The 27863-nt window shown below is 41.1% G+C and overlaps 1 protein-coding gene across 1 annotated transcript; it reads left to right on the top strand.

Annotated features, from left to right (window-relative positions):
- eif3ea (eukaryotic translation initiation factor 3, subunit E, a) lies at window positions 1–27642 on the top strand. The gene is made up of 13 exons (XM_023410505.2): window positions 1–135; window positions 1615–1732; window positions 1990–2107; window positions 4095–4137; window positions 5172–5276; window positions 11054–11179; window positions 11563–11687; window positions 14082–14208; window positions 14870–14971; window positions 19144–19253; window positions 25606–25708; window positions 26178–26312; window positions 27474–27642. Exons 1-13 carry the CDS (start codon window positions 46–48, stop codon window positions 27507–27509), a joined length of 1338 nt encoding a protein of 445 aa, XP_023266273.1. The 5' UTR covers window positions 1–45; the 3' UTR covers window positions 27510–27642.
- Window positions 27643–27863: the final 221 nt, after the last annotated feature.

Below are 27863 nucleotides of genomic sequence, written 5' to 3' on the forward strand. Positions count from 1 at the left end.
TACACAACTGCATCATACATCCACTTCCCTTTCCCCGGAGCAAAGATGGCGGAATACGACCTCACCACCAAGATTGCTCACTTTTTAGACCGTCATCTCGTTTTTCCTCTGCTGGAGTTCCTGTCTGTCAAAGAGGTACGAAATATATCAAGATATAAACACTTCGCTGCCATTTTTGGCTAATTTTGATAACTATTTATGGCTTTGAAACAGTTGTAAAAGCCATGTACGCCGACGAGTTGGTCACATTTTTTGCAGCTGTGTAAAGAAACCACGTTTAACCGTAGCGGAGCCGGAAATGTAGCTCTCTACGTTCAAAATAAAAGGGGAAAAACACATTACTTTTGACAGGGCATGGGGAACAGAACAAAAGAAATTGCTATAAACACTTAAGTGATTAGATCGATGTATGCAGTTAAACCACAGTTTAACATTACGAAAACATTACGCTGAGAAAGTTTGCGCACAATATCGATATCGAAAGGTTACAATTGTTTTTTACATTTGAAAATACAGTACCGGAAGTCGTGCGTTTCATAGGGATTAGCTTTACACTGGTAAAACGAGCCACGCGCTGTTTCAGATTCAGATGTTTGTAGGAGTGCGCGTTTCCTACACTAGGAGCATTAAGTTTTTCACATTTGTTGGGCGGTGCTCCTTTATACGTTACCACACTACAGGTCAACGATGTTGCCGCCCAATAGGGAGGTACTGGGCAATGAAGCACTCGAAACAGAGCTCCCAGGCAATGCTAATCCATAGAAGGTGAAAACGTGGTTGATTTGAAAGAATAACTCCAAATGAACGGCAATGTACACTTAGGCAACGGTTTGAGGGGTATCGAGGATATGTTGGAAAATATTTATTAACACTGATAAGAACATTTAACTACTACGGCCCGTAGACATCGCTGAAACTAACGTTAGCGTTAGCTAACCGTGGGAAGCTAATATGAACGTCAATTCCTGCTATGTTCGGCAAGTTAAGCTGAACGTTGTAATAGTACCACGAAGCATAGCCAGTAGACCATACTGGTTTGTTCAGTACAAATTTTATGTTCATAATATAACACCATAATGTCATATATATATATATAACTGATATATTAAAGGAAAACCCCCAAAGATGAGTGGAAGAAATAGGACAATACGGCACGTGGGCTCACTATATGGTTTGAGTATGGAAATAATGTGAATCATTTAACACACCTATGGGAGTTTTTGGACTGACAGGGAAGTAGAAACCTCCAGTAGAGTTTAGAGACTTGTAGAATCAATGGCAAGGATATTTGAAGCCGTTCTGGAGGCACATAGTGGCCCAATATCTTGTTATGGCACTATATGCTGGTATATCCTTTAATTTGTCACCCATCTGTATATATTGGCGTATGAAGGCTGATTCAACTCACTGGATCAAAAGCTATGAATGGAGAAAATGTGCTAAAGCCATTTAGTTTACTAAATACTGTATTTTATTAAACTAAATACTTTAATTATTTATTTGGAAACTCAATGTATCAGTCTTTGTAACTTAGTCAGAGCTTAGTGGTCACATAATAGGCCTATTGTTTAAAGCCTTCCCCCTCACCTCTGTTTTATTGACTCTGTTTCTTAGATCTACAATGAGCAGGAGCTGCTTCATGGCAAACTGGACCTCCTCAGTGACACAAACATGGTGGACTTCGCCATGGATGTGTACAGGAGCCTTTTTCCTGACAAGGAAATCCCCCATAGTAAGTGTTGACGAGTGGTGCATATACAGTACTCACCCCCATTTCTCTAGAGCTAACTCACACAAAACCAAGAAAGATATTAATATTGCTTGATAGACATCATAAAGGGCAGCTCCGCTACACCGCTTACTCCATTCAGAATTGATTTAGCAGTAAACTTTGTTTTACAGCATTTTCAGTGCTGGGGTGCAGCCCATGCACATCTATGTTTATGTTGTTGCTGTAGCTAATGACTTTCTTTATCTTCCCTGTGTCAGCTCTGAGGGAGAAGAGGACGGAGGTTGTGGCCCAGCTTAAGCAGCTGCAATCAGAGACAGAACCCATTGTGAAGATGTTCGAGGACCCTGAGACAACAAGGCAGATGCAGTCTACCAGGTAAAGCCTGTAATTATTTTTATTCAAGAGTAGTATGAAATTTATTGCTGAGCTTAGTTGCCATGATTCTAGTATTAGTAAAAACCTGTTATTTGAAACAGTAGACTGCATGGCAGTATTGCAAAGGGATTTTGTAGAGTCCATGGAACTGTATCTTGAATGAATAATGTTTTTAGCTTTTTCAGTGCTCTCACTGAGCGAAGTCAGCAAAGACAGAAGTAAAAAGAGACAGACGCAAGATGTTGTGGTTAACTTTATTAAGACTGTTTTGTCATCTACAGTGATTAAAATATTTTGGTCATATTCAGTCTTTATCCTTTCCTTTGTTTCTTGGCGAGAGCATGTATAGTTAATCAAAAGCATTTTCCATTTTCATCTCATCTCAGTTTGTACTGCTTTATTATATTGTTTCAGCTGGGCTGTAGACATATGTTTATTTAAGCCACAGATTTGTAGGAACTGTTATGTGAGATTTAAAGCCTGATAATAGCAATATTGACTTAGCACATGTCTATGTGATTGTTAGTTTGCTGTCAGTATGAAGTAAGGAGGAAATCTACCTTTTGGATGAGGAATCATGTGTCTGTCTTTAGTTATACATTATTCTTTCTTCATACCATTGGATTTGTAAAACAATAGGAAACGCATCTGGGGTCAATGAAGAATTCTCTCTAAGGCCAGCGGACATGAACAGTTTTATTCCACCATTATGGCCTAAATTATTGTTGATGCAGTTGTTTGTTTTTAACATTGTGTCTGGATTAGAGGATCATCCAGTGCTGAAAATGTGAAATGGGTTGATATTTGAACCCTGATGCCCTGTCTATTGAGGTTAATATGTACAGATCCGCAAAGCATTTTACAGGGTAATAGAACCTATTGGTCTTGGTACCTTTTTATTGAATGGTTACCAGGCTTTATTTCGACTACTATTTAAGCCAGAAAATAAGCCCGGCGATCATAGTAAATCACATTATTGTCATATTTATAAACAATGTCATTATCAGATAGACAGTCTGCGGATTATGTTGAACATTAGGGTAATGTATGATTTCTTTTCTCATTTGTTTGGACTTGTTAAAATATGGAACTACCTTTGGGTTTTCCAGTCAACATGCTACTGATGGCTCCTTGACGTTTTCAGTGCAGAAGGTGGCAGTAATGCTGTGCAGACTTTTTCATGAACAGTTGCCACTTGTAAATCTCAGTAGCTGGCTCTCATCTAAATCTCTTTTAACAAGTGAAGAGTAAAATGTAATATGTTTTGTATCACTGTTAAGACATGGTGCAGAAATTGTTTTTGTTCTTTCTGTGTCTATGCGGGAGGATATATCTGCAGTGTCGTTTGATATAGGGTTTAAAAAGTAAAAAAAAAATAAAATTAGGTATTGACATTAATGGAAAGTGAGTGTCCTCTATTAGCTTCCAAGCAGGAGATGGCCCCCTCCTAAAGCAGTGGAGAATCCCACCTCAGACTAAATGAAAATCTCTTCACACACATCACACATGCCAGCAAATGCACATTCTAAAAGTACGCATGCCCGAGGTTGACATGTAGGTTTAGTTTGGTGTCTACAGAAATTCCAAGATTTTAGGTCACAGGCAAAGTTGTAAAATGCAGTAGGGATAAGACAGCTAAGAAGAGCCAGTGCATTCCTCTATTTTGACAAAGCCATAGAGACTCAGAGGCTGTGCTGAGAAATCAGGATTCACTTTATTCACCAGACATAATTTGTTAGACATGGCTAGCATAGATTTGTAGTAGCCAAACCAAATGTAATAAACAGCCCATCACACTGTTTTAAATATGAAATGGTCTTCATTTATGTACGGCTCTTGATTTAGACCAGAAGTGGAAAAATATACCTGAATGGGGCTCCAAACACCAGGATGTCAGCCAAACGGCGACTCAAGTTAAATGGCCTCTAACTACAGGAACTGTCTTGATTTTTTTTTTTTTTTTTTTTTTTTTCTTTTTTTGTTGCAGGGATGGACGAATGCTCTTTGACTATTTGGCAGAAAAACATAACGTAAGTTGGCCTGATTTGCTGACATCTCACTTCTTCACTGCATTTCCCATGGCTCTTGTGTGAACCCATGGTTGTTTTAGGGGCGAAGTGGGAGGGGCAGGCTGAGCAGGGAAATGCAGAATTACTTCCCAAAACCCTTAACTCATTTTCAGGGTTTGTATGGCTTGCACAAATTCTGCGGACATTTACATTCTGTGGTGAATTGTTAAGAATAAACGGAGTAGCTCGGGACTCGTGGATAGAGCCGCAAGAATGCCGGAGGTTCTATATTTACCGTGATGTTTGGCTTCCTACCCTCCCCTCCATCGGTCCCCTCCCACTCCGGTATCCCGCTGACCTGCATGCTGTCCTCAGTGCACCTCCACACAGCCCAGGCTCAGGGTCCCACAGCCTGCTGTGGGAAAGGCTTGGGCGGCCCGGAGCACCCACTGCCTGTCACAGTTTGACTGAACCTTAGTGAAGGGCCTGACGTCAGTGCACACTGCTCTGAGATACTGGACAGCAGGAAGGACAGTTAAATATAGGAAAACAAGTAGGCTTGAAATGATAGCCCTATATATACATATACATCGTTAATTTAACTCACATGACCACTTCTTGGCAGATTTGTTCCAAAAGTTAAATATTCTCTTGCCATGGCCAAATACCACTGATATGATATAGCAGTGTTTACTCTATATTCATTTAGCAGTGGTGTGCCACCACAGTGGAAACTATGTTGCTGCTACAAGTAAATATGAAATTAAAATTGGATTTGCAATTTAGTTACAGTGATCTAAAATATATTTGGTGTAGCTAAGACATTTGAGAATTGATTTTTTTAAATTATGATTTAAAAAAAAAAATACAACACCCTAGCTCTGATGAAACACCAACACAAAACTGGAATTTCCTTAGGCACCAGAGCGGCATAAAATAACAGAGGACGCACAATGTTTCAATTGAAAATATGCTCAAGTATTGTTTGACTTGGTCTGTCAACGATTCACATGTTCTCTGTTTGTGATATCGATACACTCGTATTTCTCTTGAAGTTTCGTCAGGAGTACTTGGACACGCTATACAGATATGCCAAGTTCCAGTACGAGTGTGGAAACTACTCCGGTGCTGCAGAGTACCTCTACTTCTTCCGTGTCTTGGTAAGTTTTCAAATTTTTATCTCACTCATTCAACACCATTTAACATTAATAGTGATGTTTGCTGATAACTGTACACATAACTGTGTCTGCAGTGTTTTACTGTCTGTTATGTACTGCTTAAGGCATTCCTCTGACATATTAAAATTGAACATCACATTACGTCTGCCAGATTGCTTTAATTCCTCAAAAGGCCAATGCTCGCACAGGATAGGAAAAGAACACTTAGAAGTAATTGAATGTGAAAAGCTTACGTCATTGCCTATTCAATTCACTGCACGTCTTCTGTATTAGGAGGAGACTGCTGCTCTAGGACTTGAGTAGGATCTTTTACTGGGCCAAGTGATCAGTGGCGGAATGCATAATCTGTCTGTAGTCTTCTCAAGGGGCGGGCCTCAGTAGACAGTTTATTGATTTGAGTGCTGTGGCCAAGAGTCCCTTGTCACGACTTCTGAGCTTATGGTGTGCTTAGTTATGCAAGGCATCTGTTAGTTAGCACGAAGAGGGTTCCACACATTTTGCAAGGTGTTTCTGGAAGGGTGTGTGCCTGTGATGGGAAGGGTGCTACTCTTCCTTTCCTCTATTTAAAATGATAAGTTGGAAAGAAATGACAATTGTATACGTTTATATTTATACGTATACATTTGATTAAATGATATTCAAGTTAACTGTTTTTAAAAATCAGATAATGCCAATGTTTGCTTTACAGAGGAAGATAATTACAGTTCACAGAGAGCATTGGCAGAATTCTTGTTAGTGCACATGCACACTCCCTATTTCCTCTATAAACAAAGAGATTTGTTGCCTGGGTTCTGGAGTTTGTGGTTTTCTCCCTTTGCCCTCATGAGTGAAGGATGAACGAGGCTGTGACTGTGCTAGGTGCAGCTCGACTACAAGACTCGACTGCTGCTTCTCTGTATTCTTAGTCAAAAGCTTTTTATTCTGTGAAAGGTACCACCTCACCTCGTCTTTTTAGAGGCGTCTTTTTTATATTCGTGAACAAGTGGTTTAGGGTTTGACTGTTAAGGTTTTATCTTCTGTGCTATGCTAGTCTTTAGTCTTTAGACGTAGACTAGCAGAGGTAGCTGCATCTCTGCAGTAATTGGTATTTTTAGAGAGGCGAAAATCTCCAAAGTAGTGGACATGTCAAGAAACGAACACTGTTGTGCAAGATGTTTATATCAGGTGCTGATGTGCTGTTGATTAGATTCTGTGGCATTTTTTCCAGTCCGTTCGAAGTATTGTGCATCCCTGCAAAAGACAACGAAATGAGGACTCAAGTCAGTGACTCAGATATTCAGAATTGCTGGCTCCTTAACATTTTTCAAGCTTGTTTAATATCCTATCACAAGTCACTGTGGATCTTGACAGAGTGAAATGAATAAAACACAAAAGCAGGAACAGCACCAGCCATAACTACCAAAAGAAGTGGGAACTTGGGAGAGAAATAAACTTTTCACACATTGACTGTGGAAGTTCTTCACCGTGAATGAAGACGACCCAAAGGTTGCAATTTGTAATACTTCTAAAGACAAAGTAAGACATGGAGGAACTGCCACAAAAACATTTGGAACAGCGAACTTAAAATTAGACACTTAAAACACAATCACCCTGCTGAGCATGTCCAATTTCAAGAAGCTAGCATCTCTATTGCCTACTGTAATGCTTCCTTCAAGATCACATGCCGAGTATCTTCAAGCTTGTGTCGACCTCCTTGTTGACTTAGATTATTGCTCCATTTGGAATAAAACCAAATTTCCAGCAGAAATGTAGCAACTTCTGACTCCTGATATGATCCTGTATGAAGTGTGAGTAAGTTCAACTCAACTGAATGTCCTATAATGACCAGTGAAACCAGCCTGCATAGTCAGTGGTTTCCAAGTGTCATTCACTTGTCCTCTTGCTTTTGTTTGTCTTTGGTTCAACATTTAGCTTTGCGGTAAAGCCAGGACTCATGCCAAAACCAGCCCTGAAAGAATGGGCAAGAATCAGATCAACATTTTGTCTATTCATTAGAGTGAAAAACATTAAGACCATCTTTTGTTCCTATTCTAATTGGCATTTGATACTGCACTGTGTTGCCTCTTGTCTTTCGGATGTCAGTGACTCTGGCTAGTCATGCACATTCACTATGCCGGAGTGTCCCCTCCTGAAAAACTTGGCAGTGGCTCTGTGCAATGATGAACCGTCTTCGCTATAAACAACCCTCTTAACGCAAAGCAGTTGGGTACTTCATTTGATGGGTTTTTCACTGATCTGCCCAAATCTGTAGAAGGAAGAGTTGCATCTGAGACAAAATGACAAGTAATTCACCCAAGCTTTCCACTTCCACTCCCTTGCCTAAAAAAAAAAAAAAAAGCATTAAAGAAAAGTTTTCAAAAGCTTGCAACGGATATGTCTCACTGCTCCAGCAACAGTTGTTTATGGCTTTGCAACTCAGTCTAAATAAACCAAAATTGCTCTAATTGAGGTATGTTGTTCGAAGTCCAGCAGAGAGGGTTTTTTTGTGTTTTGTTTTTTTGTTTTTACCCCTCAAATTGTGAGACCCCACATTTTAAGTTCCAGCCAGATCGGGCTCTGTAACTAGATATCTGTTGCTTACTCTCGACAATGCAAGAGGCTTTTTAGATGGTGAGGGGGAAAGGTAGAAATGGATTTCATTAGTGGGATTCTGTGTACTGCTCTCCCCCTCCCCTCTTCTTGGTGTTTTGTGGACCTCCCATCCTCACAGGCCCCTTGTCTGTCTCCCCCTCCCCCGTATGGGAGAGGTGAGGCTCCATAAAGTCATTTAACGTGGGAAACCCAGTCAATTAAACGAAGGAAGCCAGCCTTGCAAAATCCATGCCTCAGGTCTTGTTACAGTGTGGCCTAGCCCGAAAAGAGCAACTTATTCATATCCATCACTTAATGCAGGGATTGAATGTTAAGAATAAAGATTGAGTATCCCGTCGGATCCCCAGCACAGTAAATTTATTGTTGCTGGTCAGTGAGTGAAATGTTCCCATTTCACAAACCAATGGAAACTTAAGGTGGAAAAACCCAGGTATTGAAACTTTTCTAGCGTGGCCACTAGTGAAAGCCAGACAGTGTGCGTGCGTGCGTGCATGCGCGTGTGTGTGTGTGTGTGTGTGTGTGTGTGTGTGTGTGTGTGTGTGTGTGTGTGTGTGTGTGTGTGTGGAAAGCTGCCATAACGACCTGGAGGTTAGCCAAACATAGCAGGCAGGGACTTCCAAGAGAGGGAAAAAACTAACAAACAAAACAAAACATTTCAACAGATGAAACACTGACCTTTTATCCTAGCAGTGTAGCTGTTTTTTTTTTTCTCTAAGTGTTACAATACTGATCTCTCTTTTGACTTCTGAAAAAGATCATTCATAATGGACCCGAGTCGTACTCTGTGATCAAAGAAACTCTGCCGCTCTGGATGGATGAACACACCGTCTTACTGTGTTCTCCTTTGGGGGAATACCACAGGAGATTTTCCAAACATTTTCCTGTTACCTGCCATCGTCTCATATTATAGCAGTTTGTTGAAATGTTATCAGAGTGTATCTGCCCTTAGCCACGTTAAAAAGAAAAACCTTTTATATCTGAATAATTCGACCAATTTGTGGGGTTCCAGCAGAAACTTGCTCTTTTTTTAGTGTTTCCTCCGCTCGTACATCTGTCGTGTCTCACAGTCCACTTCAGCGGCTGTCCGCCGGTGTACGAGGGTGTGTGGTTAACATCTAGGTTTCTCTGGCCGCTCAGCAGACACCCACCCTGACTTCCTGCTTGACTCATGTCACTGCGTCTGGTGTTTGGTGTTATCGTGAACTACTGTGGCGCAGAGTTTCCCATGAGCCCTAGGGTGTAGTCTAATGTCCACTTCAGTGATTGCACTGCCGAGGTTCAGAGGCATTCTCAACCTGTGTTTCATTACCTGATTCTTTTTTGTTTGTTTTAGTCTGTTCTGGAAATCAGAAACAGTAGCCTGCAACATTTTTCAGGTGATTATCTTCACAAAGATGTGTCTCGTTAATGTCAGTTCATATTTCAGCCTAATTACCTTGTGATAACGACCGAGTTGTCTGCAGTTACTGAAGGTAAAGTCAAGTCACTTCATATGTCAGGGGAAGGAGATTATTGCAATTATCATTCTGTGGCCTGAAATGCAGTTAAGTTTTCAAAAACAAATGTCAGTGGCAGCAGCAAACTGGCATTTAATCACATATTAGGCATTGTTATTTGGCTAGTTAGCAGATGTCATGTTTAAGTGCTTGACAACCAGCACAGAACATTTCTTCATGATCATTTTTTTTTTTTCAGTTTTTTTTTTTTAGTGAACAAAAACATGACATATGTAACCAGAAGACAAAACAACAATCACAGATCAAACTAACACACTAGGTCGCACTAAACAAAGTAAATAACACATTTCTTACTAATTATCAATCAGGCTTGCCAACCTAAATAAGCAACAGGATATTAAATGGTAAAATAAATAAATAAGAAATCATAGCGATTCTTTTTTTGTGGTTCTTCAGCCTCATAAGGAATGTATTGAATATTTAATACTTATTATTATTTGACCAATAAAATAAACAAGTTATATAATGACAAATGCCCATCCCAAGATACCAGATAATTTGTTTGATCAACACTCCAAAAACTCACAGGTTTACAATAAAATGAAAATAACTATTAAATCGTCCAGTAGAAATATCACACTTCAGTATACAGGAGATCCAAAAACATTTCTCACAAGAGATACGGTCGCGGGTCAGTGCAGAGTCGGACAATGTTTCCTGCCACTTCCTAATGGATGCTAGGTGTGTTTGCCCCACCCTTTAGATTAATTGATCATTTTTCATTTAATTGCAATCAGTGACACAATCTATGGCTTTTCAAGTGCAGGGTGTGGGTGGAACCAAATATCTGGTTTAGAATGTTATGTTTGTGATATAACTACACTTTTAATACTTTTATATATATGTATTTATATATACTTTTAATACTAATGAGAGTGGATTTGACTACTGAATGGTATGGCAATTTCAAAGAAAGACTTTGGCTTCATGATCCTGTCTTCTGATTCATACTGTGGAATGAAAGTCAGGATATGTGGACCTCTGCTGCACGAATTTTGGGACTATGATACTAAATCACAGGATCATTCTTAACTGCAGACAAGTTAAATGACATTTGAAATGTTTGCTGTAACTAGGCCCAAATTATAATTGCATTGATTATAAGTCTATCATTGCTGATATGCAATTAGATTTGAGGACGTTCAACATTACACAATCAAGTCAAGCTCCACTGCTATTAAAATGATTTAGTTCTTGCAAATTGTTCAGACAGCGTAGTGGCACACATGCTCCAAACATGCCTTCACTTGATGTGGTAATTTTCAAACTGTATGGTCAACTGCAATGCAGTGGCTGTTGTATCTAAAAGTGCAGCAAATTCACTTTTATAAAAAGCTAAACAGTCTTTCATGATCCATTTCTCTCTTTCTGTCAAGCTCCATTCCCTTAGGATGACATAATTTAATCAGTTTATCCAGTATAAATAAGAAAAGTGACTGCGCCGTGCAGCCGTGCCACTGAAGCCAAGCAAGTAGTGGGAAGTCTGGTCTCACTGTGTATGGAGGCAGATGTTGCTGAGCAGTCCGCCGACCTGTATAAGGAGACGCTTAATCAGCATTTTGTCTGTCAAATAACGTGGAAAAAGTTGCTGTTTCATATGTTGTAATGTTGTGAGGTTTTAGCAAGTGTCCCGTGTTGTCTCTCCACAAGGTCCCATCGACAGACAGGAATGCCCTGAACTCTCTGTGGGGCAAGCTGGCCTCTGAGATCCTGATGCAGAACTGGGAGGCAGCCATGGAGGACCTCACCCGCCTGAGGGAGACTATCGATAACAACGTAAATGCTCCACTTCTCAGAATTTGATATCTCATCTAGATTCCCTTACATAGACTTCCAAATTGACATTTCACTTTCAGTACAGCTCTGCTGTGGCATTTTATTCCTAACCCACACGCACTCATCTGACTACTTAGGAACTTAGAGTTGAGAATGAAGTGGTTGTCTGTGTTTGATTGATGACCATTTAGGAGGCAACTGCACTTAATGTCTTTTTTCCTTGTACCTTGTTGGAGAAAAGGATTTCTTCTACGTACAGTGACTGTCTTCAAATGAATTTAAAATCTAAATTTTTTTCTTTGTTGCATGTCTGTCTCTTCTTGGCTTCTCTGTCACCTCTCTTCCCCTTTGCCTGCCTGGATTTCTGTCTTTGCCCTGTCCAGTCTGTCAGCTCCCCTCTCCAGTCTCTGCAACAGAGGACATGGCTCATTCACTGGTCTCTCTTCGTCTTCTTCAACCACCCCAAGGGCAGGGACAATATTATTGAGCTCTTCCTGTATCAGCCGCAGTAAGTACATTTATAATACAAAATTATTCTTCAGTTTCTTAATTTTACTTGTTCTTTTGCACCCAGGAAACTGAAAACTCATGAGAGAATACCTGAAAGTAGTTTTAAGATGAGATTGATTTCCCCTAAACAAGGGCAACAGAAAAGGCAACGTTCTGAAGCTTAGTTGATCCTTAAAATATTAAAATGGGTATATAGTAGTTCATTATGGTAAATATTTTGAATGTATAACATCTCTCTTTACTTATTTTGATAACAGTTGTTTTTGACAAATGTTTTTTTTTTTTGTCTCCAGCTGTGTTGTTGTATTGTGACAATTTGTGTGTATGTGGGTATTCCTCTGATGTGTTGTGTGATAGGTACTGTGTGTATATGTGTGGTTAAAGTAATTGGATTGAGTATTACATTGCATCTCCAAAATAACTTTTGATCCTAAAAGCATTTGGAGAAAAGGTTGGCCGTTTTATATCATGAACTTGATTTAGAGAAAACCATTTGCTTTAATAACACATTTTTGGGTGGTGGGCTTCTTCGTGAACCCTGCTGGTATTTTTAAAGTGGTTTCAGAAGTGTGTGTTTTTCGTGTGGTCTGTTTACTCTCCAAGTCAAGAACGAGGCCATGTGTATTGCAGATCGGAAACTTTATACACTGTGTTAAAATTTGCACACCACCTATTTTGATGTCTTTGCTCCCTCCGCCTGTTCTGATTGCAGGCTTGTATAATTGTACAGATGATTGGGCTCCACAGACAGTATGACAGGCGACCACAACACAGCACTCTCAAATGTCTGGTTCCCTGAATTTTACTCAGTTTTTAATTTTATTGTGGATGATTAAGGAGGCCAGCCCAATAATTACTCATGAAAAGCTCACCCAACCATCTGTGTGGATAAACTGAGGTAGTTTTGTGTGCTTTGCAGTTTCACAGTCTAGAAACCTCATGTTTTCCCCACTGAGGCTTGGCTTGGCTCTTGTTTCCCATCTCTTGACCAGTACTTCCTTTGGCTGAAGTCAGTGACCAGTGGCTGGCCTTCGGCTCCACATTTGACCTCCGTTACCCCTGCAGTCAGCAGATGTTGGTCCAGAGCCTTGTTTGTGTACTACTGACAGACTGCACTGACCTCAGAGCAAATAATGCCCCCTAACTAAGAATGATACAGGTGCAAACTGGTGGAATATGACTGCAGTAGTACGTGCTGTGTCACTTCCTGGTCTGTATTACTTATTCAGTTGTTTAACATCATTTTGGTTTCCAGATGAGCTGTGAAACGGGACCTTGTTTCTCTGTCCCCCATCTGTGTTCTCCCACAGCCCCCCCTTCAGCAGAGGAAATTTGAACTCATACTTGATTTCTTGGCTGCATGCCTCAGTAGCATCTTCAGCAAACCAGTGCAGCGATGCTTGTTGCCTCAAAACTTCTCTAAGTGGAGTAGGGTGAATGCCCCCTAGATATGGTACAGTGACTCATGCAAGATTGCTTGCTATTGGACCCCCCCTTGAGAGTGAGTAGGTGTAAGTTAATCAGGAACACAGCACAGAGCGTTGCGGTCTTCCACGGGAGTCAAGCAACTACAAAGGGAGGGAGAGAGGGAGGGAGGGAGCTCTCCTAAAACCAGGCTGACGATGGCTTTGCCAAAGAGCCCACTTCTGTTTTTAGACTGAACATCACAACTGCCACAGGTCCCCTGTCCCTTTAATTGTTTCAGCTAATTAGTTGCCGGCACTCTTTCTCTGAACGCCATGTGTTCTTCTGGACCCAGCCATAGGAGACCTGAAGGGGCCCACTCCACTTCCTCTTTTCTGATTTAATTTGGTCAGTGGGGGTTTGAGTGCAGGGTGAAGTTCAAAGATAGACATTTAGAAACCAATAAGGAGCTTTGGTCATACAGTTAATGTTGACTGATTGCCATCTTGACAAGGAAAGGGGCGTGTACTTCTGTGTGTGTCTGTGTGTCTGTGTGTGTGCAGACCTTACACGTTGTTTTCACAGAACACTGTCTCCAGAGTTGGTGTGGGATTATAATCAGCCTGTAACGGCGTCCCGTCTCTTGTGTTCAGCCCATAGCCGGTTGACCTGTGGTTGAAACATCAGTCCCTGATGGATTGGGTTTCAGCTACTGGGCAGGTCCCTGCTCACTGATCTATATCCTCTTGTCAGGGTTTCCTTTTCCTCCTCCCTCTCACAGGACACTAATGAAAGAGACAGCTTAAATCTGGGACCCTTGTCCAGCAGTGAGAGTCCTGTTAGGACATTATCTGTTCAGCTGCAAAGGCTTTTTCTCTGCTCTAAATGCCAGGAGCCCCATAAGCAGCCAAAATGTTATATTATGTGTCCTTGTAAAGACCATGTCTTTGCTCTGATAAGTGATTACTTTTATCCTCCCTCATCCCAGATACCTCAATGCGATCCAGACTATGTGCCCCCACATCTTGCGTTACCTGACCACAGCGGTCATCACCAACAAGGATGTCCGTAAGCGCCGGCAGGTTCTGAAGGATTTGGTGAAGGTCATACAGCAGGTAACAGACTTTTCCTTTTCACACAGTTATCAGGTCATTGCTTATAGGCCATACATGCTTCGAAGGATGAGTAACTGACCATGTAACCCAAGAGCAATGCTATCACTTCTTTTAAGAGCAGGAAGTGTATAGTAGGGTTTGGGTCCAAGCTGTAGAAGCTTTAAACCCATTACTTCTTATAAATGTTAGTGAACTGACTGAATTGCAATGTACCAATGCCTTCTCTAGCAGTAACAGAAGCTACTTATGAACTAAGCACAGTGCTCTCTGGTCTCTGGCCTCAGCTCAGGTTGGGACTCTGAGTGTAAGCATGATTTGCAGCTGTTTAGATTTCAGAATGTGTTTTTGCTCAAGTCCTTGTAAATTGTTATGTTTATTTAGCTGTTGTGCCCAGCAGGTGGTCACTTTAACTAAATAGTCACTGAACAGCTGTAGGATTTGTGTATTTTCTTAAGTGAATATACACATGATGATTCCAAAATCTGTCTGGATCTTATTTTAGTAATTGTGTTAAATCATGTATCACATTACATTTTGCTATATATATGTATATAACTGTATGTCTGGTTTATTTACATCTTAGCATAGCTAAACAATGGTTTTATAAAAGATACGTATGTTGTGGTGATAATTGATTTGATTATGTTTAATTTTTTTTCAGGAATCTTACACCTACAAAGATCCAATCACTGAATTTGTGGAGTGCCTGTACGTGAACTTTGACTTTGACAGTGCTCAGAAGAAACTCAGGGAGTGTGAGTCGGTGAGTAACCACTTCAGTAACCTCAACAACACTCATTTCAACCTTTTTTTCCCAAACTATGAGGACGAGCTAGTCTTGGTTTATTGTGCCTCTCCATGACAATATAAAGGTCTTCTGAGGACCTCTGATTTGTGGGTCAGACTCCTGAACTTTCACATGCAGCCCTGCAGTAAACATGGTTAGTAATCATGTGATCTCTTGTCTGACCTTCTGCCCGTTCACACAGCGTTTCTATTTGCTGGAGGTCTGCATGGGTCCAGTGCAGACAGAACAGTGATAGTCTGTCCCTTGTATCATACTGTCAGATACTGTCCAAGCTCCTTGGACACTGTATGACTCAGGCTGCAGTCAGATTTTACTATGGCCTGTAATTGACCCATCAGGCTAGTAGTTAACAGTAAAAGCTTTATAAGCAGAAGTCTCCGCAGAGGCGTGCAGACACTCGTTTTCAGTGGGAGATCTGTCATAGCTCCGCCATTTAGAGCCTTAATTTGAATTTTGGTTTGTAATGGCTAAATGTAGCTGTAGTCCTTGATGTGAGAAAGGAATATGGGTAATATACTATAAGAGTCCTCTTTTTATGTTGAATACAAAGCTAAACACACAAAGAATGCTGTGTTATGACATACACATTGCAATTTTATGTAATCATTTTGTTTATCTTAATATCAACAAATTCCTGTGATTTTGTCAGATCCCCCTCTTCTGTAGATCTGTGTCCAGTCTGTTCTGAAAAAGAGTTGTTAGATATTTATCACCATCTCCATATAAATTCAGTCAGAGAGCATCCACTGAATGTTTAGTAATAATTTGTGTTAGAAATAAGGCTGAACATTTAAATCGAAATCGCACTATCACCAAGTGCAATCTCCAAATCACAGAAGCTGCAATTTTTTGATAAAGGTCAAATATGTCTCAACATACCCAAAACGAAGCATTGTGGGGCTACAGAGATGCCCCGGCCAACAAATCATATTCACCAGACATGGGAACATAATTCTTTGGTACAAACAAACCCTTTTTGTTATCAAAAGGGGTGGACACAGCTGAATAATATTACACAATATTTACTGTGATTTTATATTGGTTCTACCTAGGTGAAGCTGCCAACTGAACTGCCAAGTGAATATGCAAAAATGTTAGAAACACCTTATAATGCAAAATAACACTGCAACAATATAACAATGCCGTAAAAAACAAACTACAGCTTCAATAATGACAATGGTCTTGAATCAACATCTCTCTGATATAGTATTTTAAAAAAACATGAAATTACCTTCTGTCAATAAGTATCCTTTTGCATTGTAAGGTCAACTTCACGTGGTTTTTGTGGGCCCTGGTGTCAGTGTAACAAACAATTTTGAGGCTTTAATGTTTGACTTTCTACAAATTCCTCAGTGTTTTAATTCTTTCTAGATGAGCCTGCTGATCTCAAATGCTGCCACCGCTGTTTGCGTATTTTAAGACACTCCAATGCACATACAGCTGGATAAACAGGGTGCACACAATAACAGGAATACCTTTACAACGTAATAATAATGATTTAATGGCAACAAATTATGTGTTGCACTGATGGCATAAGCCCAGGATGGCTTATTATGACAGTTTGGTTAGATCTTGTGGACACAATCAGCGGACAGTAATCAGATTTAGAGAGAGAGCAGGTGTCCTAGCCGGTGTTGTCATATATGTATATTTTGTGTAACTTGGTCTACTAGGGCATTCTTTGCATATACACGCTGTAATTTGGTTTTCCCAGATGACATGATAATTTGGACTTACAGTGGAATAAAAGGCTACAGGGTTATTTGGCCCCTTTTTCATCTTTTGCCTCTTGACGATAAACCTTCGAAATGAAAAACATCTGGCCTGATCAAATGGTTCTTTCCCAGGAGTAAATGTTTATAAATCATGTCAGCGGTTTAGTGAAGGTTCCGTTTCATTTTAGCCCATTTTCAAGCTAATACAAAGAGTCTTCAGCTTCAGCACTATTTAACAAATGAGGAAGTTATAACCAAACTCATCTGGGCAGATTTGTTTTTACTTAGTTATACCCTCAAAAAAAATGTGTGCGTGGTCAGAAAAAAATCCACAGCATGTTCCAAGAGAAAATGAGATTTTTCCTGTGCAAAGGCCTCCAGGGGCCATCTCCAAATGATGACATGTACTATCAACAATATTAGAGCTGTATCCTATTTCAACTAAGACATGACACACGCCCTCAATCACAGACCTTGTTAAACACTTGCATGCACTTCTTAGGAGCTGTCTGGATTGGTCTTGACCTTGCCTCTTGGGGCTCTTTTTACAGAGACTCTTCTGTGCTTGAAACATATTCTCAATCCTTGCTAACTCGAGGTCACGGCCCAAGTTATTCCAGGTGCTTTAAACACTGGACTACCTGTCAGTCTTATCAGAGCATGTCCAGTACGCACAAAAGCCCTCTATTGACCCTGTTAAGTTCACAAGCAGGTCTAGCGAGGTGGGTGGTTCCAAAAATGTTTAACAGCACCTTTTAATGCATTGCCTGTGATGGTCTGCAAACATTTCCCAAAATGGCCCTGTTTGAATTCAGTGGTGAATTTTTTTTTTTCCTGCAGAAATTCACACGCAAACCCTTAAAATGCGCATTATTTCAGAGGTAAAGGGATGTTTCAGTGATTGAGGTAAGCGGATACCCCATTGGGATGGGCTGTTGTCTTGATGAGCATTTGTAATGCATCAATTTTGAGTCATTGAGAAGAGTGGCACCCATCTATTTACTGATTGCTGTAATAGCAAGATATGGGTATTGTTTTCAGCTCCCCTGTGTTCAGTTCACTGTACCCTATACAATAGTTTGAGCTAAGTGCTTTCAGAGGGGGAGTTTAGCTTGGTTTAAATTGTCCCGTTCAGGCTGCGGATTTTTTTTTTTGTTTCTTTCCCACTCCACCTGAATCTGGAATCACTGTCAGATGTTTGAATCTTGCATGTCAAAGTATGAAAAGTATAGGCCTACCTATAGTCAGACCCTCAGATTGCACATAAAAGGGCTCTTTAAGCCCCTTTCAGATTTTGTTTAAGCTTTTGTGGCCTGAATCCCAGATGACAGTAATTAGGGCACTTAACTCCTCAAAGTTTATCAGCCTTAGATAAGCGTTGTCATAGCTGAAATGCGCATTGCCTGATAGCGCCATGTAGTTGGGATTTATTCAAGCAGAACTCGGGGCAGATAGCGGCTTTCTAAGCTTTAGCAAACCAAGCGCTGGTAATTCTTGAAGAACTTTTGAAGATGGAGGTCTGTGATGTGATATAGCACTTGATGGAGAGTTGGAATGCAGCAAGCATTGAGAAATGGGACCATTTCACACAGTGGTACCTCTGGGGCCATAGCTGGGTCATGAACATTTACAGTAGATGAAGTAGATGAATCGGCCATATGCAGCGGTGTCAAAGAGTCCAAGCAAGGCCGTATTTCTTACTGGTAACAAGGCACAGGTGATACAGTATATAGACGGTTGAAAAGACTTGCTCTCATCTGTGAGTTTATTTGGACTGGTGCTGCTGCTGCCGTTGGTGGATGACTGTAGCTGTGAAATTTGGTGATCCTGCACAGGAGAGTCGACACTGAACCACCAGACCAGATGACTGATGACGAGTCACAGACAATAAGGTCCTCTCTGTGGTTGGCTCTGGTCTTACTGTATTGTCTCATGTGGTGGCCAGTGAAGTCAAATATTTGTGGTTGATTTGAAGCACCTTGCATGGCCTCGGGTCATTAACTAACTGACTGACTTACTGACTGATAGAGAACTTTCATTTTTAAAACTTTTGCCAAAACAGACCTTTTGGTAATGTAACTTTTGGTTCTGTTTACTATGAATATATCTAAAATGGATTGGACCTTGGTTTTCACTGAATAGATTTTTTTGCTTAATTGAATAAGACATGGATTATAAGAGCAGACGGATTGAAACTTGTAATGCTGCTCTCATGACTCAGTCTAAAGGTCTCAGCTTGATTCTCCTAATGAGTCTAAGAAAAGCTCAGACTTGTGTGCGTATTTAACTGTTTCTCCTAACTAAAACCTTAAACTGTGAGAGAACCTTTTGAAGTGGCCCAGTAAACAGACAGAAATAACTCTTTGTGTAATATTTACACAGCTTTTAAATAACATGCTTTTTGTCTCTTAGGTTCTTGTGAATGACTTCTTCCTGGTTGCTTGCCTGGAGGACTTTATTGAGAACGCCCGCCTCTTCATCTTTGAGACCTTCTGCAGAATTCACCAGTGCATTAGCATCAGGTAAGTCACTGAATACAAACCAGACTAAGGGAAACTAAACTTTGGAAGTCAGTAGTGAGTAGGAGCAGTCACATTGGTGATTTTGTATGGGGATACTATGGTTATTGCACAGCAGAGTTCTGGCAGACATCCCTAAAGACTAACAGGAAGTCATATTTGCTATCTCCAGACTTTGTAGGCATTTAGTAAGCAGGAAGTAAGAACATGGGCTTTGTGATCTGTGGAATTTTCCTCAGATAAGTGTTTATGGCCCCGTCCACACACAGCCATGCTGACCGTACACATCTTGAGGATTAAGCATTGTGGCGTTTAACTGCTTCCAGGTCTCCACAGGTTGCTGTGCTCACTAAACTTTTAAGACCACCTGTCCGAGAGCAATTCATGGACAGGTTTCTCCCAGGAAGAGGTCAGGATTCAGATAGCTTTAGATGTTCCTAGTTACTCTAATGCACAGGAACATTTCAGCTCCTTTTCTTCAGGGCGATGCAGGTCAGAGGGTTCTTTAGGTTTCTGTTAACTCCTATTTCAAAATTTAGTTAAGTTACATTAAATAGAATAAAATTGACCTTGGATGCCTTCCCCGAAAAGCAAGAAATCTCATCAATCCTAATTATAGTGAGCATTAGCGGAGAGGGGAAAAAAAGGTTATAGTAATTGTTACAATTAAGAGAGATTACAGGATTTGGCTGCTGAGTGACAAAGATAAAGACAGAAGCATTCACCCATGTCAGCTATTAATCCTCATCTTTGTAAGGGTGGATTTGTGCTTGTTGCTGTATCTAATCTCCGATGTTAGATAATGCATATGTTATTTTATTGTTCATTTTGTCCCTCACTAATTGATAGTACAAATTTCTCACTGCTATATTCATAGTATGCTGTCCCTCAGGCATATCATGAATACTGAAGGTTTGAAGCAAAGTCTGCATTTCAAATACAGTCCACGAACACATGATGTTCAGTGGAAAGAGGGAATGAATTACTTCTGTTGACACGAAAATGATTGCATTGACTGTTATATAGAGCCGTGGAGGTCTGTAGTCAAGGTTGAACCGTGGAACATGATCAGGCCCTGTCGAAATCTCCAGTTGCAGATTGTCTGGAATTGATTAGGAGTCCTGGTTCTTTTTGGCAGACTTACTGCAATTGGATCCATTTACTTGTTAAGGACCACAAAGGTTAGTGGTAAAACTGAAAGAGGAAGTTGAACGGTGATTTTTCTACTTTTCACCTTTTTCCTGCGTCCTCGGCTCTCTGTTCGTTGAGGTTTCCAAAGCAGGAACACTTATCAGGGTCAGTTTCTGGGATTTCCATGTTTATTTTTGGTGGTGTTATGACGATGGACAGAACATGTCTATTTTTGACAGACACCCAAATTCCATGTCATTAGTACTTTGCCCAGAAGCCCTCTGTACCCAAGTGTGGATTCAAATGAATTTGATGGCTGTTTTTAATGAGGACATTTTTACAGCTGTTGGCCATGATGGTTTCACAGATATTTAGCTCGCCTTTTGCCCACAGCCTGGAACACAAAAGTGGACCCGAAGTCGGCATAATTGAGTTATTTTATGCAATAAAGTCTTATGTAAAACGTACTGTAGGGAGTGAAAATGTGATTCAGACTGCACTCATAATTGCATACACACACATCCTTTTGTCTAGACTGTTCAGTGTCCTGAGTGTGTGTGTTTCCAATTTAGCTTTGTTTTCCCGGTTTGATTTACAGGGTTTATTTCCTTAGTCCTTCCATGAATGTTTCAGTGGCAAGACCCTGCGTTGACCTCAAACGCACACTTGTCCTTTGACATTTTGAGTAAATGCTTGAGACGCGATCATTTGGGCAGTTTTTTTCCCCCTCATCACTAGATTGTATTTGTACACAACAGCTCACTGGTAGTTGGAAGGAGTGTCTTGTGTATTTGGATGTAACACTGAGGATCTTTCCACCTCACAATTGAGTCATTAAAAAGACCACACGATCATTTTGGTTTCCCCGAAAAATCAATTTTACCCCAAGCCGAAAGCGAGGTTGCTCCAAATGGCTTCAAGTCTCCCAAACGCTATCATATGTTAGTGTTTAACAATGCATTCATTTTAGACCAGCCATGTTAAGAAGGGGGCTACTCTTGAGAAGCATCCCCCATCCTCCTTTCTCTTCTCAAAGCGTTAGACCCCAATCCCTGACCCCTCTCTTCAAGTGTGAGGTAGGTATTGAGACCCACAGGAGTCCCCTAGCCTGAAGTCGAAAGCTCAGGAGCCAGAGTGAGTAAAGGGTCGAAATGAAAGTGATCCCCTCTCCCCCAAGGAACGGGATCATGGTTGTGTAAAATAAAACCAGTCATGGAGGCTGTCTGCTTGGCTTAAGGGCCAAAGGATGTCAATAGTGTAGGTTGTTTGAGTCCGACCCATTCCCTGCTCCCTCTCACATCTCCCTTCTTTTCTCTTTTTTTCCTTCCCCTCTTTCTTACTTTCACTTGGGGTGGCTGCTGTAGAGCTCTCTGAGACAATGAGATAAAGTAACCCTGCTCTGATATACAAATGTCCTTCCTGGGAGGAAAACATTGCCAGACTTTCTTTTATAAATTAGATTAGAGGACTTTGACTGGTACAGGCCAAGGCCCTGGGCCTTTTGGGGCACGCTCTGTTCCTGTGTTATGCTGCACAGATCACGTTTAGAGGGGTTAGGGGTTAGCTTAACTCCCCGGTGAGGAAACCAGATCATGTTTATTTTGATCATCATATCTGACCTGGACTTGACTGACTTGTGCCCCCACTTTACTGAATTGCCAAACAAAACACCCAGTACCGCTGTGCAGCAATCACTTAATCACATGGGTAAAATCGGAACCAATAACAAATTTCATTCAAATTTGCCTTAGATTACTTGATTGTTAGATAAATAAGTGAAGGGTGTTTCTGAATGTCGGTGAGCATGATGGAGCGATGCTCTTAACAGTTGTTGACAATTGTTCTTGTAGTTTTTACACTGTTTTACAAAAAGATACAGGGTTAAACATAATGCACACAGCTATACATTGTTATGCAATCCATAATGAAGGCCCTGCTATGTCAGATGGGTAACCTTGCATAGCAGCGAGATTTCTCGTAAGTGTGAATCCAACTTGCCAGGCGCCAAGTGATTCGCTTGTGGCTGAACCACAAGGGTTTGGACCAATCAGCGTTCTATAAGGGAGAAACTATTACCAGCTCCAGAAAGGCGACTGGGTGCCTTTTATGCACAAGTTTTCCCTATAAAAATGGCAAGAATCGTCTACAAGCATGCTAAGTAGCTTTCAAAGCTCCTCAGATTGCGGCTTGTTGCGTTTCCTCTTAGGCACTCAACTTCTGCTTCTGTGTCATTTGATAGACAGATGATTCATCCAATCACCTGACAAGTATTTTTTTGAAAGTTTCTTCCCTTTTCCAACAAAGTCTTCCCAAATGGTTCTGTATAACAAACCATCTGTCACTTTATCAGACAGATGCTAATTCAACTTTATGGTCATTTTTGATGTAGCAGTTTGAGTCATGTTTGATTTCATTAATTTGGAAGGTGTTTGTTTGTTCAAATAACACCAAGTCAAGTCAAATCAATCATTATGAGGTGCAACTATTAACAATGCACCACTTGCTCTAACAACATTTAGACCCACAGACTAAAAACCTTGGTGTTAAAAGTGTCACTCTGTGATTGCTGACATGTGGTATCCATCACTGGCCAAACTTGCGTCATTAGACAGCCGACACTTTTCCGAACTTGTTAGGTTCCCATAATAATCCATAGGAGTAATTTTGTTGTCATGCGTCGTTTTCCCCAGGTTTTTTCGTGACCTGAAGTGTAATCATCTGTCCACCAGAGCTAGTGTTACTAGTTTGTGGATGTGAGTGACAGGTTAATCAGTCTCTCTATACTCTTTCCTCTCCTCTGAGCTGCTGCGATGATCATGAATCAGCTCACAACTGGTGTTTTTCTTATTCGTTATCCACCTCCTCCATCACTTCACTGTGGTGAAAGTGTTGAGAGATATGCACTGTCACTTGGAGACCAAACCCTATTTTGCTCATTATGCTGAGGTAATGCTCTTTATTTGTTGTTTATGCTTTTAATGCCCCATCCAGACACTGACATCATTTCACTTCCCTTCTTTATGTGGTTTTGCCACCATTTGGCCAACATTCACTGGTTAGAAAGTGGTTGTCTTTTTTTCTGTTTGAGCCTTGAGGTAAGACAGACATTATCACAAATCCCAAATAAGATTACTTTCCACCAAAAGAATGTCTTAAAGAAGTCAGACTGAGAGCGACAGTTGCAATCAGAAATGGCGGTGGTGGTGGGATCTCTTTGCAGAGCCGTGGCGTGAGAAGTGGTTTGGTCTGGTCTGAGCAGATTCTAGCTTACTCACTGAAGGAGTCTCACAAAATGTGATTAATGGACCAGGAAGTGATAATTAGTTGAGTAAATTGTTTTTATATAGGCCTTATAACCCCTATTATTTTGTGCAAACAAACGGTGACTATACACAATGACAAATTTGTCCCTACAGTATTTGTGTTGGGTTTTTCAGGAGTGGGAGGGGTCAGTGTCTTGCTTTTGAGGTAGAATTGCTGTAGTAATTGTGGGCAGTGCACAGGGGGTTGAGGATATTTATTGGGGCCCTTATATGAAATGTGGTAGGCGTGGAGGGTGGTGGGGGTCAGACAGGAGGGAGGGGGCAGGAAATGTGGGGCGGGAAGGGGGACTAGATGGGGATATCGAGGGGGTCTAGTTATTTTGAAAGCCACAAGGGAAGCCAGCTGCACTGGGTAAAGCTTTGGATCAAAGAATGCCAGCCACCCTCATACCTCCCCTCCCCACGCTGTGACACATCCACGTCTAGCTGTATCAAAGAGCAGCCCAGTCTCCAACCTGGCTTTTATTTTAAGGGACAGTCACTGGTTGGACCTGTGTGTCATGACGAGCTTAAGTGGCCAGGTGTCCTGGACAGAGGTTCAAAAAATAAAAGGTTAAGTAACCACAGAGGCTCACAACATGGGGCAGTCCTAGCACTTCTAATTGAGTTATTCATACAAGTCTGTAAATCAAGCTCCCATTAGCAGAAGACCATTAGATGTGTTTTGGAACGTGCTTCATATTGTACACCTTTGCCTGAAGCGCAATATGTTAGCCATCTATTAAAACTGTCAAATGAAAATAGTGACTAGTCATTTGGCAACTAATGTGCAACATCCATCATAATGTAGTGTAGTGTTAACTAAGAGTTATTTGGTGCTATTACATATTTTAAGTATACATCATGTTCAGAGAGCAGCACAGTTTAATTGAAGTCACTGTTGTCAGAAGATCTATCTTACCTCCAACCTGCACCCACATGTTGTGTTGAAGATTGAGACACTAATATCAACAGTAGTTATTTTTGATTGTTTTGATTATATTGTGAAATATGTTCTCTGTATTTTTCTGTTATGAACAAGCCAGTGCTAGCAGATCTGTGAGGTTGTTCTTTTGCACAGCAATGCTTTCAGCTAAATGCTAATGACTGTGTGCTAAAATGCTTACAAGAGAAGGCGCTGGTGTTTAGAGCGTACAATGTTTACAATGTTCACCACCTTTGTTTAGCGTGTTAACATGCTAACATTTTACTAATTAGCACTAAACACCAAGGTGCAGCTGAGGTAGACTGGAAAGTCATTCCTTTTTTAGGTATTTGACCATAAACCAAAGTATTGGTCAGAACTTTTGACCTCATGGTGGCACTAGTAGAAAAGTCACAAGATCACCAAAGTCATTCTGATGCATCCTCTGGGAACCATTAATAACTGTACAAAAAAATGTGCCTGTCCATCTTGTAGAGGGTAAGATGTTTCACTGAATAAAGGAAGACTTTGACCTTGTGGTGTTGCTAGAGGAAACATTAGGGAATCAAGTCAAGTCAGTAGGAGTCAACCACTTGGCACCATGAATTTCTGCACAAAATTTTGTGGCAGGCCATCTGAGACCAAAGTAGTGGACGGACGGACGGACCAACATTGCCATCCAAAACTTCAGGCCCTGTGGTGGAATCTATAGAGGAAAGTTTTAATGCATTGACAAACACCAAAGGTTTTTATTTTTATTTTGTCATCCCTCAAAATGTAATTTAGTAAATTAATGAATTATATGAGGGCCTTGCATACAGTAATATTAGTCTCACGTCAGCAGCGTTATAGACTGAGCCCTTAGGCATTATATACATCCCAGGGTGTTCCCTTTCATTTTCTGGAGAATCTGCACACCACTGAGACGGACGACCCTTTCTTTTCCCTCATACCCAGACCCAGGTTTGAGCTCCATGTCTCTCTGTTTTCTCAACAGCATGCTAGCAGACAAACTGAACATGACGCCTGAAGAAGCTGAGAGATGGATCGTGAACCTTATCCGCAACGCCAGGCTGGATGCCAAGATAGACTCCAAACTGGTGAGACCTTGTGTCTTCTTCCTAAATCAATCGGCTCAGTGCTGAAGTGTTAAATCAAAGCTTTTCAAACAGACCTTTTCAATATAACGGTGGTTGTGCTGTGTGACATCGCCCCTTACAGAAGCTCCTCCTGCTTGTCCTCAGGAGGATAAAGAGGCATTATTTGTGTCCTGATTTTGTAATTGAAGGGTAAAGACTACTGTAAGGACATCACAACCACAATATCTCACCCTTATTAGGTCCCCTGCATGTTTTGACATAGACATCACAACAGTTCTCTGTAATCAGCAAATCATAGCCTAGTCTTTCAGAATGACATGAATTATCTGGATGTGCCTGCAGTAGATGTGAATGTGACCTGTGTAACTTGTGGTTGGTGTTTGTAGGATGGTGTGTCTGCAAGACCAAATTTGATTGGCTTATTGGCGTTATTGTGAATCTGTTGTCTATTTTTGTCTGTATTTTCCAGGGCCATGTGGTCATGGGGAACAACGCCATCTCTCCATACCAGCAGGTGATTGAGAAGACTAAGAGCCTTTCATTCCGCAGCCAAATGCTGGCAATGAACATTGAGAAAAAGCAGGCTCACAGCACCAGGAACGAGGTGAGTAACACACATACTGTACATACAAAATGCACACAGACCACCTCTCCCAGCTGGAGGGGACCGTCCCTCCCTTTACCGATCAGATCGCTAGAAGGTCAACATGAGCTCAGGGCAGTTCAAAGCTTCTCAAATGATCAGCTCAGAAGAACAAGGCTGAAGAATGTTGATGAACAACCATCAACAAAAGCTCTCTTTACACGAAATAAGCCAGTAAGAGCAAGTTTAACAGAGTGAAGGCTTTCATCCCTCCATTGCTCTTCAAAGGCCTAATGACAAGGTAGATTCCAAACAACCATAAAACGAGTCCTGAGCTCAGTGACTCAGCTCAGCAACGTAAATAAGGTGGACCCTCACTGGCTTTTGGTGAACATTACTCAAACCTAGAGTTCCCTGCACTTAGGACCTGTTGCAGATGTCTGGCTCAGGGTCCAGTCATGCCATTTAAGTGTGTTTTTGATGTTGACCTTGTGCATTTTAGTGGTATGTAGACTGCTCAAGTACTACAACTACACAGAATGTCATAATCACACACATACTCTGATCTGAAGCTGGGAGCTGTTGCTTCACACAGCTCTCCACTGCATGAAGACATGCGTGTCTGTGAAAGCAGATTGATGGGCCGATTCCAGCACCTGACAGCACCAAGGCCACAAGAGTTACAACAGACATGTTAAATGTTCACTTTTTAACTGTGCAGCTCTTGAGTGGCTATCTTTTGATGTGCTCAATTACCCTCCTTCCTATTGTTCTAATATCTGTAGCAGGAGTGCTGCCATAACCCTGTCCTGTAAAAAAAAGCATAGACCCCCCTCATTAAGGAGTTTTTGTAATTAGACAAAAGAGGCTGCAAACAACTCACAGAGCACCACTACATCCTGCTGTCCTCAAGGCTACAAATCACTTACATATAGAGAACATTTACTGCCTGCCATCTGGACTGGCTGCTTAGGGTCCCTGTCAGCTCTCACAACCACCCAGCGCTCACCAACAGAGCACACACATTACACACTCCCGACAGGGAAAACATCAGCGCCTAACTGCTTGCACATGTATGATACTTTTTCACATTGCCTACAATCAACAGCAAAATTTTGTTGTGATCGGTTTCAGGAATCCACAAATGGTCTAATGTGACTTTTTTTCATGCTTTTCTTCCAGACACCAAACTGGGCAGGTCAGGAAGGTGGATTTTAGTGACACAGTGAAGATGGATCATCCGACTGATTGTTTTACATCCTTTTTCCACACTTGTCTCTCCAGGAGCACAGTACTGTTTTGCACTTGGTTCAAATCATCACCAATTCAATAAAAGTGACCAACAAAACCATTTTCACCCATGATTGCCTTATTTCTGGACATTACAAATGGCGGTTGAGGTTTGAGTGGTCAGTGTTTTTTGTATCGGTAATACTTGATGAAGTTTTAATGTGTGCATTGAGTCACTGAGTGGGACAGTTAAGACTGCTGTGTGTGATGCGGCTCGTGTGCGCAGTAATGATGAATGGCTGTTTAGTCAGTTGGTTTTATGGTGTTTTAGTGGTTCGCTTC

The sequence above is a fragment of the Seriola lalandi genome, unplaced genomic scaffold (genome assembly GCF_002814215.2).
Source record: "Seriola lalandi dorsalis isolate HSWRI2012SDOR001 ecotype SW California unplaced genomic scaffold, Sedor1 jcf7180002054425, whole genome shotgun sequence".
In the NCBI taxonomy this organism is placed as follows: domain Eukaryota; kingdom Metazoa; phylum Chordata; class Actinopteri; order Carangiformes; family Carangidae; genus Seriola; species Seriola lalandi.

Coding starts and splice junctions, on each gene's coding strand:
- eif3ea (XM_023410505.2), top strand. CDS start 46: ATGGCGGAATACGACCTCACCACCAAGATTGCTCACTTTTTAGACCGT. Junction 2,108..4,094: donor AGGCAGATGCAGTCTACCAG/GTAAAGCCTGTA, acceptor TTTTTGTTGCAG/GGATGGACGAATGCTCTTTG. Junction 14,972..19,143: donor AACTCAGGGAGTGTGAGTCG/GTGAGTAACCAC, acceptor TTTGTCTCTTAG/GTTCTTGTGAATGACTTCTT.